General features: G+C 44.2%; 1 protein-coding gene across 1 annotated transcript in view; it reads left to right on the top strand.

The window, feature by feature from the left end:
• C1QTNF7 (C1q and TNF related 7) overlaps positions 1-5,116 on the top strand; it is a 118,813-nt gene extending 113,697 nt beyond the window's left edge. Inside the window, exon 3 of the mRNA XM_029590767.1 lies at positions 3,593-5,116. Within this exon, the coding sequence (XP_029446627.1) occupies positions 3,593-4,224 (632 nt within the window). The 3' untranslated portion in view covers positions 4,225-5,116. The remainder of the gene's footprint in view (positions 1-3,592) is intronic.
• The last annotated feature ends 14,459 nt before the right edge of the window (positions 5,117-19,575 follow it).

The raw sequence follows: 19,575 nt of genomic DNA, 5'->3' as shown, positions 1-19,575 counted from the left end.
ACAGTCCAGAGGAATGGGGTAGCTCAATGATGATATCCCTGGTAGTGGTCCACGGAATGGGGTACACCGGGGAATCCCTCCTTCGATGGAACTTCTCTGTATTGATCCGGTAGTGGTCCGCAGTGCGGGGTATGCTGAGAATCACAGGAGAATGTTGAGAGTAGAGCAGGAGGTCAGCAGAGTACTCACTCTGAAGTTTGCAAGGCAGGTTGCTGAGGTGAACACGGTAGTGGCCCGAGGCACGGGGTACACTGGAGGTTCCGTCAGCTTATGGTAGCAAAGTCACAAGGATGAACCAGACAAAGCCCAGAGTGGATGAAAAGAGACTCCAGGCAGGAAGGCCCTCCGAGGAGCAGATAGCCAGAACGTGACAAGGCCCCCGAGGAGCAGGTACCTAAAGCATTCGAGTCTCTGGGTCAGGAACGAGTTCAGCGTAGCGAAGTAAAACGTCTCCGAAGGAGTGGAATTCAGCAGAAGGAAGTCCTTGCTAACTCGTAGGTAGCTCAGACCAGCTGGCTCAAATACATGCACGCAGATGGCATCATGCGGAGGGGATGCCCCCGAGGTTCCCTCCATGACGGTGTGTAAGATGGGGCCTGGCATGCGCGCATGTAATCTAGGTAATCCCTGATTCAAGATGGCGGACGGGAGTGCCCACGCCGTCCCAGGAACGCTGAGGAGAGCAGCATGCAGCATCAGAGGTCGCCAATTGTCCAAGAATTACTGGTGCAGGGAAAAAAGGAGGTGAGCAACATAGGTCGCAGCCGTCTGCGACCGACGGGCGCAACAGTTTGGCAAGGGACTGCCAATTTGAGGGACCTGAAGTTATGGACATCAGCTTAGTGACCCAGCCAATACTAGAATATAAAGTGTCTGGGAATAAAGGAAAAACTATAAAGCAGGAAAAATCCTCAGCCCGTAAGAAGAAAGGTACCTCAAGGGATTCACCCCAGGATGAAACTATTTGTAAAGGCTAAAAATAAAGAGCTCTCAAAGGGAACGACTAAAGGCAAAGGCAAACCCACCCAGTGGGCATGCTCTTTTTGTAAGGCAGTGGACCATAACGTTGAAGAGTGTCCATGGTCAGACAACATGGAGTGCAAATGCAAGCTAGAGGAACAGTACATAAAAAGCAGGCAGCAATAGCAGAATCCCAGAATGAGAACGACAAATGGGAACAAGACTGGGCAAACATTTGCAAAATTGCAAAACTGAAGCTTAGTGGATGTTTCTCATAAGCATCGTAAGATGTTCATGATTCAGATGAAACTGAACGAAGTGCCCACCCAAGCATGGGTGGATGTAGGGTCTGGAAAGAGTCTCATTTGTGAGGACCTCCTCCAAAAAGAGTGCATCAATCACAAGAGAAAAGAGACACCTGTGTACATGGGGACAAACAGGAATACCCAACCAGAAAGGTCCTGATGACCCAGCAGGTCAAGCTATTATGGAAGCGAGAATCCTTCCTGAGTTCCCATACCCAGTTTCCCTGGAACTCGATTGTCCCCAATTTAGGGCCCTGTGAATCTAGCTCACAGGCAGGGGAGGATTGGCCTATCGGGGGATCGGGCTTCCCCCGGTGGGCCGGTCTAGCTGGTCACATGGTCTCGACCTCGTGGCTAATGGTCTCTTGCAGCCTGCACTGGAGTATCTTCCTCAGCCCAGCCTCAGCCTCAACACCTCCCAGCCAGCCCCTGCCAGTGGCCAAGCCGGCGGGGGCCGAAGAAATTAAAATTGAGGCCGAAGAAAAGAAGATGGGCACCTCCCAGTCAGCCCCAGCTGGAGACCAAACTGGCGGGGTCTGAAGAAATTAAAATTGAGGCCGGCGGAGGCCAATGAAAAGAAGATGGGTGCCTCCCAGCCAGCCCCCACCAGAGACCAAGCTGGCGGGGGCCAAAAAAATGAAGATGGGCGCCGCCCAGCCAGCCCCCGCCAGAGACCAAACTGGCGGGGGCTGAAGAAATTAAAATCAAGGCCGGCGGGGGCAGACGAAGTGAAATGACTGGTATGTGTGTGCTTGTGTGAGAGAGAGAGAGACTGGTTGGGGAGATGATTGGTGTGTGAGAGACAGAAACTGGTCTTGAGGGTATGACTGGTGTGTGTATGTGTGTGAGAGAGAGAGAGAGAAGAGACTGGTTGTGGTCCCTAAGGAAGAGGACCGTGAGGACAGCTTCAGCAGCTACTGCTGCTTCTGGTGTGGCCTGCAAGGGAAAGGAGTAGGAGAACTGCTGGAGAGGATAAGTAAAGGAGGCCTTTTAAGTTCATTTTTCTTGATTGACTACCATTTTAATTATTGGGTAGTATGTGCTGTGTCTGCTATTTGAAATATTTTATTGGTGTTTGGTAAAGGTTTCAAAATTTGCTTGACTCTTTAATTATTGGATATTCTATTCATCAGCTGTTTTGAAATTATTTTATTAGTATGATTTTATAATTATGATTCATGATTTATATATCTTGATTTTATTGATTGTTTCATGAGGAATGGTGACATTTTTGTTTTTCCATTGTTGCACTATATAGAGTCTGGCGTGATTCGTTTTACAGTTTAGTTTTTGTCTGCACATTTCTATTTATACTTTATGTGGCTTTATTCTGTATTTGGTGAGAGTTTGTGTTCTGCATGCAAAGACTGAGATGAAGCATTTGTTTAGCATGTGGTTTCTCTGTAGGAATCTATAGTAGCTTGGCCTGTTCTGTTTTCCTGATAGGAGGTGTATTGATATTTTAGATTCTGGTGTAATATTTGTGGTATTCTTTTTCATAAGTGGGGTTGTTATTCTTTGAGTGTTGGCAAATAGTACTATGTTGATACGGGAGGACCATGCCAAAATATAGGGGTGTGTACATATATATGTAAATTATATATGTAAATTATATTGTATATGTAATTGGATATCCATATGCCAGTATGGAGAAAAATCCCCTGGGCCACTATTTTCCCACAATCCACCCCTGCTCACAGGGAATCAGGGCAGCTCACCCAAGAGTGGGTCATCGGTAAGGAAGAGCCGGGAAGCAGCCCAGCATGGATGGATGCCCAGACTGAGAAGGCCGAGCTGAAGGGGAGGGTATATCAGGGAACATGTAAGAAACTCCCTCAAAACAACTTCTTAACTCCCAACCCAGCAAGGGATTCTGGGCTAGGGTGGATCACTGCAAGCAGGGATAAGAGGCCAGGGCCTGAGGGATGAGGGAGGCCCCAGAGAGAGATGGAAGCCTCGAAAAAATGAACTGTAAGTTATTATTTTGTTGAAATGCACAAACTAGTTAAATTGTTTTGTTTATTATTGTTCACCAATAAAGAAGCTTATAAAGATTTTGCCAGAGTCCAGCCTGGAGTCTATTCTCTGGCTAGTCCTGGCCGCTCAGCATCACAGGCTGCATCTAAAATAAATGCAGTCAAAACTGAGCGATTTAGAATGAGTTTTCACCTGTGCTACATTGTTAATTGCATGATTGTTAGCACTGCTTAGTGTTTCAGCTCCAAAGGAGAAAAAAATCTTTAGTACATCTGGCCTCATATTTTTAATTAATATATAATAGAATGTAATAATTTATATTAACAAATTGTTTTAAAATGTCTTTAAAGGTTTAAAAGGTAAGACAGGACCAGTAGGAGCAACTGGAGAGAAAGGAGATCAAGGAGAGACTGGCAAAAAAGGGCCTTCAGGGTCAAGTGGTGACAAAGGAAGAATAGGTACCCTTGGACGTCGTGGGCCCAAGGGAGATAAAGGGCAACGAGGTGAACTGGGATTACCTGGGATCTGTAAGTGTGGTACGATAATGCTGAAATCTGCGTTTTCTGTTGGAATCACCACTAGCTACCCAGAGGAACGATTACCAATCATATTCAACAAGGTCCTCTTTAATGAGGGAGAACATTACAACCCCTCCACTGGAAAGTTTATTTGTGCTATTCCAGGCATTTATTATTTTTCATATGATATCACCCTAGCCAACAAACATCTCGCCATTGGTCTAGTACATAATGGTGAATACCGCATAAAGACATTTGATGCTAACACTGGAAACCATGATGTTGCTTCTGGATCCACAGTGATATACCTAAAACCAGAGGATGAAGTGTGGCTTGAAATCTTTTACTCAGACCAAAATGGTCTGTTTTCTGATCCAACTTGGGCTGATAGTCTGTTTTCTGGATTTCTGTTGTATGCTGACACAGATTACCTTGATTCTTTATCAGTAGATGAAGAGCTTTGATGCGGAAAATGTCCTATCTTCTCTTACAGTTTAGCAGAAGATGAACTTTAGTAATTACATAATCCAAAATCATAATGATTTGAATCAAGTCTAGTTGCTTTTCTTCTGATAGGAGAGCATGTTTTTTTGTTGTTTTTGTCTAGGAGATCAGATGCTCCCAGGACCATCTTACACATACGGTATTTCATCACATGGGTGGGAAAACCAATCATGTCAGGAATTACAGAAATCAGAAGCTGTACAAACTCCAAATCTGAGTATCTGGAATTAACACATAAAATTATATTTTTAAAAAAGAAATATAATGTCATAGAATTGTATCTACATATTTGATGTGAAATAGAGTGGTACGGGCTTTTGATGCTTCTATGTATGAATATGCTGTTAAAGACTAATAGAAAATATAATATATAGGAATTTAATTTTCAAAGATGAGCATTTATGTGCCTAAGTGGGTGACTAAGTTTTCGCACACATAAAATGAGATCAATTTTTGGTCAATATTGGAAATAAAAAAACCAAGCTGGGTATCAGGTTGAATGCTTAAGTGGGGTACCTGGTTAAATGACTAAACACCTGGGGCAGAAATGCATGGACAATTTTAAACATCTAGCATAAGTAGAATTAGCTCAGTGTGTCAAATTTTAATCACACACCTCTTAACTATTCACTTTTTTGGATGTTTATATTTAGTTATCTGTTTCTACTTAGACGCTTAACTTCGTTCTTTGAAAATCTGTTAGATGTCTAACTGGTCCTTTTCAAGTCTACATTACAATTTTAGATATTTGGCTGCTGTGTAGACCTTTGGAAATTTAAACTGTTGTGTCTAAGACATCACTTGTCATTCATGCAACTGTAATTTTGTCAAAGTAAATTGATATGAAAATCACTGATGTGTCATGGCAAAGCTGTGAAAAGTTATAGGGAGGGTAATTTTCAAGGGACCTTCTATAGGTAAAATAGTCTTTTATACAGAGAAATGGTGTTTTACAAAATGGCCCAACCAATATGTGGGTAAATGTATGTGCCTAGGTCATGTTCATACCTACGTTTACCCAGACTGAGTGGAGGTGTTCTGGGGTAGGGATGGGAAGGGATTTGGACTTAATGAGTAATACTCTTTGACTTTCAAAAGTGTGGGTGTACATTTTCATGGAAAAGTTGTGTGGATATTTTAACCTTGTGACTTATGCAGGTGGATTTGATGGGATAATTTTCAAAGCCATGTAAGTCCACTTGGACAACTGCTGTAAATTTTTTGTGCATTTTTGCTAACTTTTTTATGCGGTCTTTTTGAAAATTACCCCACAAAAGGACAAGGATCAGGAGAAGTCACGGGGCCCTTTTAAGTGATGCCAATCCTGCCTTGACTTTTCAGTCAAGGCAGGATTGGCATCCATTTGCTTCCAAGCCTTCTCCAAAAAAAATTATTTGAAGGCAGTGGCATTTGGCAGTAATAGCATGTTTTAAAAGTAAAAAGCTCAAGTTATGGGTTAGCAAATGGCTGAATGCTCCCATCGTAGAATTTACAGCATACGAGGGGGGAAAAAAAGCAAAAATCAGGAAAACAATAAGCCACAGAAAAAGTCCAAAAATCACAGGAAGTGTCATTGAAGAATGCCAAAATTTTGAAAATGTTAACGTAAACAATATGGTTTCCTTGAATTCCACGATGAGCATACAGTCATGATCAGTCAACAGAAAGGGTAGAGGTGATAAGAAGTTGCTAGTTTGGATTATTACATCAATAAAAAACCATTCTCTCTTTTTCTCTCTCTCGTGAGGATTAAGGAATAATGGCCCAGAGACTGAAAGGAAGACTGAACAGAGTACTCCACGCTTGTTTGGATTTCTCAATAGCCACACTAGGCCTGTGCCTGCAGCAGCAGAAATCGGGGGGGGGGGGGGGCAGGCTGACTGAAGATTTGCTGCTGTTCAGCTGTGCTGAATCTCACTCAGCAGGGAACAGCTGTCTCCTGATCCAGCTCATCCCCTCCAGGCAGCATGCAGGGAACCAGAGAGCCTGCAACAGACAGAGCAAAGGGGGATCACTTTGGGGACATTAGGAGGGCCTGAGTAGAGCTCACTGGAGGGTGGGAAGGGAGGCTGGAGGATGAGAGGGGGATGTCTGTGTGTGAGAGCGAGGGGAATAAGAATATGGGGCAGTGTTCAAGCGTGTGAGAGAGGACTGATTCATGCCATGGGTGTGTTATATTGGGTAGGATGTTAGGAGATGCAAGGATGAGCAGGATCAGAAATTGAGGCACACCTCCCTCCTCTCCTTCCCACCCACTGCAATTCAGATCCTCCCTTCCTTGATGTTGGATTCTATCCATCTGATCCTGGAACCTCCCTTCCTACCTCTCCCTTCTTCCCAGATCTTGCAACCCCCTCCTCCTCCTCAGTCCAAGAGCTTCTCTTTCTCTCTCCTCTTCTCCATTCCAGATTCCTAATCTTCCCGTTCTCTGATCCCCTCCAGCCCTGGTTTCCTTTCCTTCTCACTCTGCTCAACCTTTCTCCTCACCCCATTCTTGATCCTCCACCCTTCCTCTCCCCATCTCTAAGACCTTTTTCCTGTACTGATTCTTGAGATCATGTTTGTTCACCCAATAAAAATATACATATTATTAATTATAGTGTAAAACAATTTTTATAATATAATATATAAAAGACAGAAATGTATGCCAATTTGCTTCAGAATTTTTTATTTGTGGTCACAGGACCTACCCCTGTGCTGCCATAGGAAACTAGGGGACCGTGCTTTAGACCTTCTGCTCCCTGTTTTCCAACCTCAGGGGGTGGAAGAAGGGAAAAGGGGGGTGGCAGGGGGTGACAGCACCAACAGTGCCTAGGGGTGCCAAAATCCTAAATCGGTCATTGACTCCACATTCATACAGACTGCAGATGGGTCAGGCGTTCAATAAACATCCAGCTTACCTGTTTATACGAGATAATTTTACAAAACATTTTTTTTCTTTAATTATTCTTTTAACCTGTCCATTTCCTCCTGATCCTTTTGGGCTTCTAACCCAATTGGAACAGGAGGAAATCCAACTGGATTTAGGGCCCGTGACTGCAGGGGTCCAGAAGAAGGACAGCCTCTGCAAAACGTAGGCTAAGCATGTTGGACGGGGGGTATAAAATAATGGGGGAGGAAGGGGGAAAAAAATCCCCAGGAGTTGTCAATGAAGGCTCATGGCACAGGATCCCAGCTTCAGTTCCAGCCAAGCAGGAAGCAGAAAGGACAAAGGAGCACAAAGAAACTGCCAGGCCTGAAAAATAAAATAAAACCATGGACCCTGAATGAGCTCACCTCAGGAAATCTCTTTTAACACTAAGCTCCTTTTAACAATTTAATATCTTGCATTCAGTAATCATGTTTGTCATGAAAAAGCAAAACCAGCTCCATCTCTGTAAGTCATTACAGAAAAGTAATCAGAACAAGATGATAGCATTAAGGCTGTTAGATCTATGCATCTCTAATTCAAACATTCATGCCTGTTTACAGTCAGTATAGAAACAGTTTTTATTTCTTAAGAATATAACAGAGAAAACCAGATTTATATATTCTAAAAAGAGGCATTGAGATACATGTATTTATTTTTTCAAATGTACAAAGTTAATAAATTTATGGATTTTTATAAACCACACATGGCATTTACTTCTCACTTTGGTTTGTACCTTGCTACCTTTGGGTCACTATTGGAATACTCTTCCTTGCTGGTTATTTTGGAGGGGGTGGGCGAGTGGAGGAAGAATCCACCCAGGTTGCTGAAAATTTATAATGCTGTTGCACTGTTCACAGTGGAGTCAATGCAGCCGAAAGAGACCTAGTGAATTTAAATGGGGGTAATGCGTCCCTCTACCAGTGGAAAGTACACAATACATCACATGCTCGTGGTCATTTCCTTACTAAACATAAAGGATTGCCACAGTCCCAGCTACAGCCTCTGCCATGGCCACCAGGATCTCCAAAGCTGGTGCATCCTTCTATCAACTCCAGTATGTATGGCATATCTTGTCACCTGTCTTGCTGTGGGACAAGAGTAAGATCTGTACTGCTACAGCGAGTTTGAGTATTATTTCTGGAATATTGCTTTGCATTGCACTTGGACTCAGTCCACTAATTGTCCTGTTGTTTTAAATGTTCTTCTGACCAACTTGTACCCCTTGCTGCTCCTGGTCTAAGAGTGTGAAGTAGGACTCATTGCCTTCTAGATGGTAGGAGGCCATAGTGGAGAGGATAAGGGTAAGCCACTGGTTAAGGGAGGACCCAGAACAGTTTGAGTCCAAATGACCAGCTGTGGCTGTTGCAGGAAATCAACCCCTTGAGTTCTCTATACATTTCTGTTGTACATCATGGCACTATGTCTACAAGTGTCTTTGCAGGTTTTGTCTATTTCAGTCGAGCATACTGGTTTTGCACCTCCTGCATTCCCCACTCTTCTTCATGTGTGTCACTTGGTCCAACCTGGCCACAATAGAAAGGAAGCAAGACTGCATGACTGGGCTCCCATCATTTTCAACTGGAGGAAAAGAAAATAAATTTCACATTTTTCCTCCCATAAAAAATAATGGAAGCTAAATGGGAAGAAGGGAAACTCAAAAAGTTACACCTGCCCTGAGTAGAAGTAAATGTATTTGGGGAACAAGGCTCTAATGGAATGCCATGTAAGTGCATAGGTGAATAACCCTGCTGGGCTGGTCCTAGAGCAGAGAGGAGGGTGTCATTCCAGTATCTATAGTCATTTCCACTCCTGTGTACCCCAAATTATTTTTTTCCTGGCTGTACTGAATGTTTTGCTCTGCTCCAAATATCCCATGAAGAATCAATTTTATGACACATATGTAAATCCCAAATAACTCCTGAACAGAGATAAATAGCATTTGGATATTTGTGCAGTATAACTCATGACTGATAAACAGTATTCATCTTCCTCCTTCCACTGCTGGACTGAAAAGGGGGAATTATTATCAAAGAAACCCAGTTCCTATATTCAAAATAGAACAAATGCAGATTCTACCTCTTCTTTTTCATGTGAATGGAGGGGCAGACATAGTCCCTGTTCATACTCTGATGCTGTTCCAACCAGAACAGGAAATACCAGGATTTCCTCTGCCAGTTTGTCAATCAGCCATATGGAAAAGGTATGGAAGACTGCAACCATTTTCATACTGCTTCTTTTCGACAACAAAAGAAACACAACCCCTCCCCCCCAAAAAAAAAAAAAACCAACAACAAAAAAACCTAAATTACCATACATATTGTAATTTGTGGCCGCAGTTTGAGCTGGAGTTTTCAAAGTGTTTCTTTTGTTACTTGTTGCTATTCCAGCATCTTTTTGTCTTGTTCCAAGGATGCCTTTCTCTTTTTCTCTTGCTATATTGTATTTCTTATGTTTATATATTTTCTTGTAATAAAAGTGTGCTAGCAGAAGCATGCATGCATTACCATACTTGTGCATGCTTATGATCGCAACACAAGACTTTAAAGCAGCGGAACTGGTAAAAAAAAAAATATATATATTGTTGAATAGTTCAACTGGCAATTATAATGAGCAAGCTCATTATGCTACATTTTTTGTACTGATTTAGCTTTCATTATTGAGGTTATTCCAGTGTTCAAAGCTTTTGAAAGCTCCTTTCATTATATCAAATCTAAGTAAATATGGGGGGCCTATAAGCTGACCCTCATCAAACCATGCAGGCTTTGTGCTGACATAAGCAAAGCATATGTACAACATTAACGTTGTACATATCCTCGAGGAAGAAGATTATTAAAATAGGAGGGTGGCTACATTAAGCACTCTCTAAAAAGAAAAAGTTGACATTTTTTCTTACAAGAAAATATAAAAAGATAAGAAATAGCATATACTAAAAGAGATAACCTTGGAGCAAGATGCTGGAATATCACCAAGCAGGAAAAGAAACATTTTGAAGATCTAGCTTCAAGGCACACATTAATGTAATAATGACCTAGTTTCAAAACGTAGTCTGTAATTGTGCCACATTTTTTTGTTTTGCTTTTTTTGGCCTGGCAGTTTCCTCTGTTCCTGGGTTTACAGCTTAATCATAATCCACCTTTATCGGGCTATTGAGCTATGAGCCTTCATTCATGATTATAGTAACCAGCCCAACCTTTGCAGTGATAGCCCTTGGCCAGGGACTGCAGCTCCTGCAGAACTCTGTTAAGGCAGAGCTTAAGTCTGACTTTTAGATTTCGCCATTGAATAGTGGTTGAGAGATGCCCTTCCCCCCACCCGGTGTTATGAGCATTCCCTTTGCAGCAGCATCAGCTAGGGATGTGCAGAGCAAAATTTTATGTTCATATTTTTTATGTCCGAAAGGGGGTCCCACTTGCGGCCAATATGGACATAAAAAAAATCCAATGAGTTGGGTATATGTACATATGTGCAAAAAAAAAATTTAAACCCCCTCACCCTCCTTAATCCCCCCCCCCAGACTTACCACAACTCCCTGGTGATCGAGCGAGGAGTGAGGACGTCATTTCTGCAATCCTTGGCGAGAAGCATGTGACGTCGGTGGCACGTCGAGTGACGCGGCGTCACGTGATTCCCGGCTCGTTCGCGCCGGACGGCTCGTTCGGCCCAAAAAGAACTTTTGGCCAGCTTGGGGGGGCCTCCTGACCCCCCCAAGCTGGCCAAAAGTTCTTTTTGGGCCGAACGAGCTGTCCGGCGCGAACGAGCCGGGAATCACGTGATGCCGACGTCACGTGATTCCCGGCAAGTTCGCGCCGGACGGCTCGTTCGGCCCAAAAAGAACTTTTGGCCAGCTTGGGGGGGCCTCCTGACCCCCTCAAGCTGGCCAAAAGTTCTTTTTGGGCCGAACGAGCCGTCCGGCGCGAACTTGCCGGGAATCACGTGACGTCGCGTCTGAGTGACGCGGCGCCACGTGATTCCCGCGATATGTGGGAAATCCGATCGTTTATGTCGAATCAATTTTTTAAGTAAAAAAAAAATATGAGTTGCGTTTTACTAATGCGGTCAATCCGAATGCACACCCCTAGCATCAGCATCAGCAGGCTGGGGAGCAGAGGCTTGGGACTGGAGCCTACATCTCCCACATAGGCAGTATGCAGCACTTCCACTGAACCATCAGGCCAGTCTCACACTAATGACATCTTAAGGCTGAATACTCTATCAGTGGTATTCACTTGCAGTCCTCAAATGCGGCAAACAGATCCGGTTTTCAGGATGTTCCTAATGAATGCGTATGAGATAGAATTTGCATGCATGCCACCTCAATTGTATGCAAGTATATCTCAGGCATATTCGTTAGGGATATCCTCAAAACCTGACCTGTTTGCGACCATCCAGGATTAAAGCGAATACCATCACTGCTCTAAGCTCTTCTTAAACATCTGCAAAGTGTTTCCTTTGTTGATCTGGCTTCAAAAGCTATCATGCAGAGATGACCATCTGTGTAACCTAGAAAGGAATATCATTACATTGAATAAAGACCAGTTTAGAAAACCTGAAGTCAGCTTATACACTAAATACCCTTCAATATTTGATTGGAAAATCATTTTCTGCCAGCCAGCTGTGAGATCCAATGGCTGTTATTTTATACTTAAAGTTCACAGGAATTCAGTTTGAAACAGCAACTTTAACAAATAATTAGAAACATTTAATCACTTTCTATTCTATTTTCTAAAGGTGGTATTTCCCTTAGTAGACAGCTCTGTGATGTCTGAGAGACTTTTTATGCACTGACTCCATTGTATGCAAAAATCTCATGCATATTCATTGGCCCAGATTTTCAAAGGGTTACACGCGCCGGGCCTATTTTCAAAAGGCCTGTTGATGCGCACAAAGCCCCGGGATTTGTGTAAGTCCTGGAGCTTGCAAAAAGGGGTGGGGAGGGGGTGGGGCCAGAGGCTCCCGGCACAGCGGCCATTTGCTGCTGTGCCGAGGATCACGCGCTGGCAATTGGCTGGCGTGGGCAACTTACTTCAGCCCCAGGGCTGAAGTAAGTTTTAAAACAAGAAAAAAAACCCCGAAAAAAGTAGGGGGGAAAGGGCGGGGGAGGTAGGGGAAGGGAGGGTGGGGTGGGGGGTAGGGAAGTTCCCTCTGAGGCCTTTCCGATTTCGGAGCATCCTGGGAGGGAATGGGGGAGGGCAGCACGGCCTGGCGTGGGCTTGGCACGCGCAAGGTGCACAACAGCACCCCCTTGTGCGCGCCAACCCCTGATTTTATAACATGCGTGCACCTGCGCGCATGTTATAAAATTGGGCGTACATGTGTGCACTGGGTAGCGCGCACACATGTACACCGGCACGTATGTTTTAAAATCTACCCCATTGTTTATACTCTGTAAACCAAACTGGCTGGGAGTATTCAAGAACTGGTTTGAAAACCATTGTACAAGACACCCTGGTCTCAGACTCAGGACATCTAACTGCAACTATTGATGATTATTTATAAACACAACCCAGACCTGTGCATCCACTTCATATACACATCACTTCCTCTGCGCCATACATATCCTGGCACAGCACTATACCTAAAGGAACTGAGCCCATTCAGTGTATTTGTAGATAAAAAGTAAAATTTTTACTGAAAGGTCTCAGGTACTAAAAATATTTTTGATTTGACAGTTTTCTGATAAAGTCCATTACCATAGGCACTGTTTCCGTTTATTAGCCAAATAGTCAGAAATAAATGCCCAATTTCATCCACTGAAATATGGGAGTGCATTTTGAAATCTGAGATTAGCTCACTTCAAACTGACACACAAATCTTTAATTAAATACTTGTCTTGAATCTAAAGATTCAGTGGGGCACCTTTTATTCAAAGTTCTGTTATCCAAAAACTCTCAGTCATGGGCTTTGGTCTGTATCCTGTTATCCAAAAACTGGTTTACTTCATCTATTATCTGGAGAAACTCGCGTTAGCTGAAAATATGGGGGGAGGGGAATTCCCATTATCTGAAATTATCCTTTTTCTGAAATAGCCTTGGCCCTAACCATTCAGGATCAAAGGTACTCTACTGAATATACACTTGGCATAGCTACAAAAACCTATTTTATTTAATAAGATACAACCACATGATTTTTAGGAAAGTCTTTTAAGAACTTTTGTTGTCGTGACTGATGCAATTAAAAAAAAAATAGTATGGATATTTGGATCTGTTTTTATAACTTCATCTGTTTTTAGCAGGATCCATGTGTGGCTGTGTGAAAATGAAAGATGAGGCCCAGAGCACAGATTTTGCAACAGCTCTCTTGGAGGAGTTCAGTAGTTTACAATGTAACTAGTTTAAGGACTTAAAATGAACAAAAAGGATCCTAAGTGCAATATGTATTTGCTGTGTCAAAATAATGGGCCGGATTTTAAAAGGGTTACGCGCATAAGGTACGCGCGTAACCCTTTTAAAAAACCCCTGTGCGCGCCGAGCCTATATTGCATAGGCTTCCGGCGCATGCAAGTCCCGGAGCTTTCTTGGGGTGGGCGTGTCGGGAGGCGTGACGTGGACGACGCGTCATCGGGGGGGTATCGGGGGGCGTGGTTTGAGCAGGCGTAACTTCTGTGACAGAGGTAGGGGGGGTTTAGATAGGGCTGGGGGGTGGGTTAGGTATGGGAAGGGAGGGGAAGGCAGAGGGAAAGGGCAGCGCGCGCAGGGCTCAGCGCATGCAAGTTGCACAAATGTGCACCCCCTTGCGCGCGCCAACCCCTGGTGCGCGAACAAAAGTACGCGCGCGCGTAGAATTATAAAATCTACCCCAATAAGCACAAAAATACAAGTGAAAAATGTATCTAATGGATTCTCTGTGAGTTGTGATACCGTTCATTGAACCAACATAAGAATTAAGAGGATGTTGTCACATAGGCATCAACTCCATGAGTGCTGTGGCTGCTTGAGCATCCTCAGTGTCAGACCGTCATCTAATTCCCAGGCCATCTTTTCAATTTCTACTATCTTATCAGCTGGCTTGGGTTCAGGAAATTGAAGAGGTGGCAGGGGAAGCAGCTCAGACAGCAGGGTGCTTAGCACCCCTGGAGCTGACCCCTATGATTGTATGTGATCTAATGTTTCAAAACCACCTATGTCCATTCTTCCAGTACAACAGCAAAACTGAAAAAAGGAAGCTTCAAGATATCCTTGAATCTTGTTGCCACATCAGGAGAAGAGACCTATTTGGCTTTACACATTCATAGATAATAAAATGTTTGAATAATTCCTATCTTGATTCAATGAAAAATATTGTAACCTGCAAAGAATTCTGTTTTCTCCAGGACCAATTCAACTTCTAGAATTCTGAAAATCTAATAAAATTCACAGTATGTGTTCTCTCAGATATGATTGCAAGTTAGGCTACTGTAGCATTATTCTGGAAATTAACTACAACCCCCCACCCTCCTGACCCCCCCAAGACTTACCAAAAGTCCCTGGTGGTTCAGCGGGGATCCTGGCGTGATCTCCTGCACTCGGGCTGTCGGCTGCCGGTATTCAAAATGGCGCCGATAGCCTTTGCCCTCACTATGTCACAGAGGCAACCGGTGCCATTGGTCTGCCCCTGTCACATGGTAGGAGCACAAGATGGCGCTGGCCATCCATTCTCCTACCATGTGACAGGGGCTGACCAATGGCACCAGTAGCCCCTGTGACATAGTGAGGACAAAGGCTATCGGCGCCATTTTGAATACTGGCAGCCGACAGCCCGAGTGCAGGAGATCGTTCCAGGACCCCTGCTGGACCACCAGGGACTTTTGGTAAGTCTTGGGGGGAGGGGGTCAGGAGGGGGGGGGTTTATTCGTTAGATACGTTGTATTCGTGGGGGGTTCGCCATACATTCCGTGACCCCCACAAATACAACGAATAGGGACATATACATTGCGGATTGCCAATACGTCAAAAACGAATGCACATCCCTATGATTTAGTCTTCAGACGAAGGCAGTAAGAAAAAAGGTTAAAAAACTCGATCGTTTCAGGGAGTTTTACAGAGCGCTGCTGGCTCAGAAGGAAGCATGGGGTGAACTGAACTCTCGGCGAGAGCTGCTAAAGGAAACGCCTCCACAAGCTGGGGGCAGAGGACAAAGTCCAATGGCAGCGCGCCTAAGAACCATGTGACGCAGGGGGAGCATGAAGGGCAGTCCCTTGAGCCTATAAGGTACCTAGGAAGACTCAAATTAGATGGAGGGGCATTCAAGCTCTTCCGATAGTGAGAGAAAGTGGAGGGGGGAGGGAGCTTCTCTTAAGGGCAAGGCTCCTATTAAAGGCAAAGGCTCACCGATTTTTATCATGGGTTACAAAATGTGTTTCAGTATTAAGAATCCTCAGAAGAGAGGACTGCGCTAAACACAGTTAAACTACAGTATATAGAGATATAAACATGTATCCACTGCTGGGGACAGAACATGAGGGGTCATGCTAAAAAGGAGACGCTAGGGAAAATTGTGCATCTCTAGCGCCGCCTCAGCATCAGGTGCCCAGGAGAGGTGGCTATCAGTGCGGGTTAGGAAAATGGACGCTTGATATGAGCATGTAGCAAGATCATAAAGGCTTGGATTAGAAGCAGGAGGAAGAAATATCCCTTCTCTCACATCCTCTTCTCCTGCTGTGGTAACTTGGCAAAGCACAGAAAAGCTGCTCTGCTCTCTGTCATGTCCTCCTCACCCTCGGTACAGGTTCCCTGTTGCCACTGAATAGACTTAGCAGTTGCTCTCTCTTGTCAAAGACTCTGGATTCGAAGCTGCCTGGAGAGAAACAAGAAGGGGGAGGGAGCCACCAGCCAACGCAATGCAGGTAGGGAGGAGCTGAATATTGAAAGCAGGTGAAGGAGGAGGTTGTTACTGGGAGGAAGCAAAGAAGGGGCAAATGGTGGGGGAGGCAAGGAGGGGTTGAATATAATGAGGGGATGTAAGGAGAGGGTGAATACTGCAGTGGTGATAAGGAGGTGAAAGTTGAAGAGAGACAAGTTGAGAATGAATGAGGGAGTCAAGGTAGGATGGGAGATGAGGGAGTTTAAAGCTGGAAGGGAGGTGAGAAAGGTAGGAATGTTGGGTGAGATGAGGACTGAGGCAAAGAGAGAATGAATGCTGAAGTGCAGTACGAGTAAAGGGCAAATGCTGGGAGGAGCATGAGAATGGGTACAATGCTGGGGAGGGAATGTTGGAGCTGGAGAAGGGAGAATAGGGTGAATGTGAGGAAAGAGAGAATGCTGGGGGACCTGTGAGAAGGCAGTGAATCCTGAAGGAGGGGGCAGCATGTGGAGGGAGCCTAAAAAGTGGGTGGCTACAGAGGCGGAGGTAGGGCATAGAGAAAAAAAAGTGCTTAACACTGATTTTGAGCACTAGGTACCTAACCTGGGAGTTTAAATCTGGATAAATGAATAGCAGGCCTACAATTTAGGAGCCTAATGTTTAGGATTATAAATTTATGCACCTAAACTAGGGGCCTATTTACTAAAGGATTTCTTCCATTTTGTGTCTGTTATGCTCGGCTTGTGAACCCTTGGACCGACGGGAGGATGGTATATCTTAGGAGAAGATTCGTAGGATCTCCCGTCGGATGGCGAGGCAGAGCAGGAGACGTGACCAGCTGACCCTTGGCATGGAGACTGAGGCGACTGTGGAGGCGGATGCAGAGATGAGAAGAGAGGAGCTGTGTCTTTGCCACTGGAAGTCTGTGGTCCCCCCAGGAGGAGCCCATAGGGACCAAACCGCTGGGACTTAGGTGGACCTTTGGCAGGTGTTAATTTCTGAAAGTAAAATGTGCAGCTTGGCTGCACATTTTACTTTCTGTATCGCACGGGAATAACTAATAGGCCCATCAACATGCATTTGCATATTGCGGGCGCTTTTAGTTTCGGGAGGGTTGGCCGTGCATTTTCACGCGCTATTATCCCTTACTGTATAAGGGGTAAAAATAGCGCGTTGAAAACGTGCGTCCAACCGGAGGCTAACAGTGCGCTCAGCCTGAGCGCACTTTACTGCATCGGCCCGATAGCTTTTTACTCATTTCTGTATCACCTAACTAGTGTTTAGTTTTAACATAATTGGAGTTTTTATTTACTGAACTAAGTGGAATAAGAAATAAGAACTGAATCCTGTTTCATATCAATTTTATTTCAGATAGTTTTCTTTCTAAACAAATTGATATATAAGGAATTATATTGAAGGCAATTTCAAAACATTTTACCTGTGTTCATTGGCTGTCTTAAAATTGTTCATGCTCAGCTTCAATATAAAAAGGTGTGCTAGACTGTACGCATATATCAGTGCATAGCTCTGCACAAATATTGGTGTGCAGGACTTTGCTCCTGATATAGCAAGGAGTTTTATGTATAAAACATTTGCACACAGACCCAAGTAAAACTGTATGCACAGCTTAGTACTCCTGATGAAGCAAGAGGGTAGGTGGTCTAAGAACGCCGTGTGGGCAAATAGTGGATTAGACACCAAATGTTGTCCAAAAAATTCTTTTATTTGAATGGAGACACAAGATTCATACTAATCTTGTGTCTCCATTCAAATAAAAGAATTTTTTGGACAACATTTGGTGTCTAATCCACTATTTGCCCACACAGCTTAGTACTCCTCCATACAAATTCTATGTTAATCATGGCGTTAGCTATTACTCCCCAGTGCAGGGAGGTGCATAGCCGTAGCTCTTGTTTTCTTAATGCTGGAAATTTAACTCCTAGTTAGAGGTGGAGTAAAATATCTAGGGCTAGTGTTAGTCTTTGTTGCTGAACCTGGAGTTTATTATTTAAAAGATTTTTAACCAACACTTGCCCAAGACTCGAGGTGGGGAACATTTAAAACCATACATAAAAAGCAAGACGGAGACAGCAAATGATCAGTACAATAACATATTACAAAGTCATACCAGATTTTCATTGCCAGCTGGTTTCATCACGGATCAGTCATCACAAATAGTTTCTCTCCCCAAAGGTATTCTGCCAAGTTCAATGTGCTGTGAAATAAAAAAAAAAGGTTTAAAAAAAAACTTTAAATGCTTTCGGTGCTGGGATCCTGTACTCTGCTTTATGCAAATTTTCTGCCCACAGCCTCTGAGTGCAAAGTTTATGCTCTTAGCTCATGTTATGTGTGTACAACTTTTGGGATCATAACTTATCCTATGGTTTTGTGCTCCTACCCCGTGTTTTGAATGTACAATACAGGGGCGCAAAAGTTGTGCTCCTAACCATACCTGGGAACTCTCAGGATTTCACCCTGAGACTCGGGGAATTTGCATCAATTGCAAGGCCTCAAGGGAAACCCCTCGAAGTGTCAGGGCCTCTCTTTATACAGCTCAGCCGCTCAGCAGGTGCATATGTCCGTGCATTTTCCAACGCGCACACATGGACACAGTGATTTTAAAACATATATGCACGTATACGCACGCGTGTTTAAAAATTGGCTATTCGCTCGTACATGTGTGCACGATATCACATTGACGGCGCACATGCGTGCAAATGCTGCTTTGCTCGCGTAAGTGAGGGGAGTTTACAAGTCATGCACGCCGATGCTAGAACCCATTTTCCCAGTTCACCCAGTTCATCGATTGGCCTTCCTAAACAACCCCCCCCCCTGTTAATTTGCCTACCTTTTACCCTGTTAGGCCAGACCCCCTAAACCTCGCTAAGTAACCTGTTTTTTTTTTATTTTATGACTTGCATGCCGTCCATAGCAGAAGTAAAGTTACACGGTAGGGGAAGTGCAGAAATAGGTACATGAATCAGCCCCTGCCCACCCATGCCCTGCCCAGTCCACACCCATGCCTCTCCCCTTTTGGCAAAAATTATTTTTGTGTGCGTACCGGGAGATATGCGCATACCCGAATGGTTTTTAAAATCCATGCGGCACGCACCATGCTGAATCTCGTATGTATCTCCCGGCTTCAGCGTGTGTAGGGCTTTTAAAATTGACCAGTTAGCCTGCGGAGAACAGAAGAAGTGGGGTGAGCCTGGAGTAGACACTGCAAGCAGCATTGTAAGGAGAAACCTGAGAGGGGTTGCAATACACACAAAACTCAGTCTGCAGCCATGATTCAAGGATTTGGGAATTACTCAGCTAAGGGTAGAGTGAGGATGCATAAGTAATGGAGCTGAGACTTATAGGGGGAGGGAGCAAAGAGAGTGCTAGGTGAGAGAGAGAGATGAAGGGGAAATATGCTGGGTCATCTCTGGAGGGGGGGGGGACAGAAAAAGAAAGTGTGGATTAGTTGGGTGGGGAGGGGGCGATGGAAGAGAGAAAGCTGATACATATTATTCCATTCCTTCCCCCTCCCCCTGCCACCCTCTGAAAATCAACAGCAATCTCAGGGTGAACACAACTCAAAAGTTCCCAGCTTTGCTCCTAAATCATGTTTTGCATGCAT

Source organism: Rhinatrema bivittatum, chromosome 1 (genome assembly GCF_901001135.1).
Source record: "Rhinatrema bivittatum chromosome 1, aRhiBiv1.1, whole genome shotgun sequence".
In the NCBI taxonomy this organism is placed as follows: Eukaryota; Metazoa; Chordata; class Amphibia; order Gymnophiona; family Rhinatrematidae; genus Rhinatrema; species Rhinatrema bivittatum.
The sequence above is the reverse complement of the archived record's forward strand: the minus strand, read 5'-3'. Positions and strand labels throughout refer to the sequence as shown.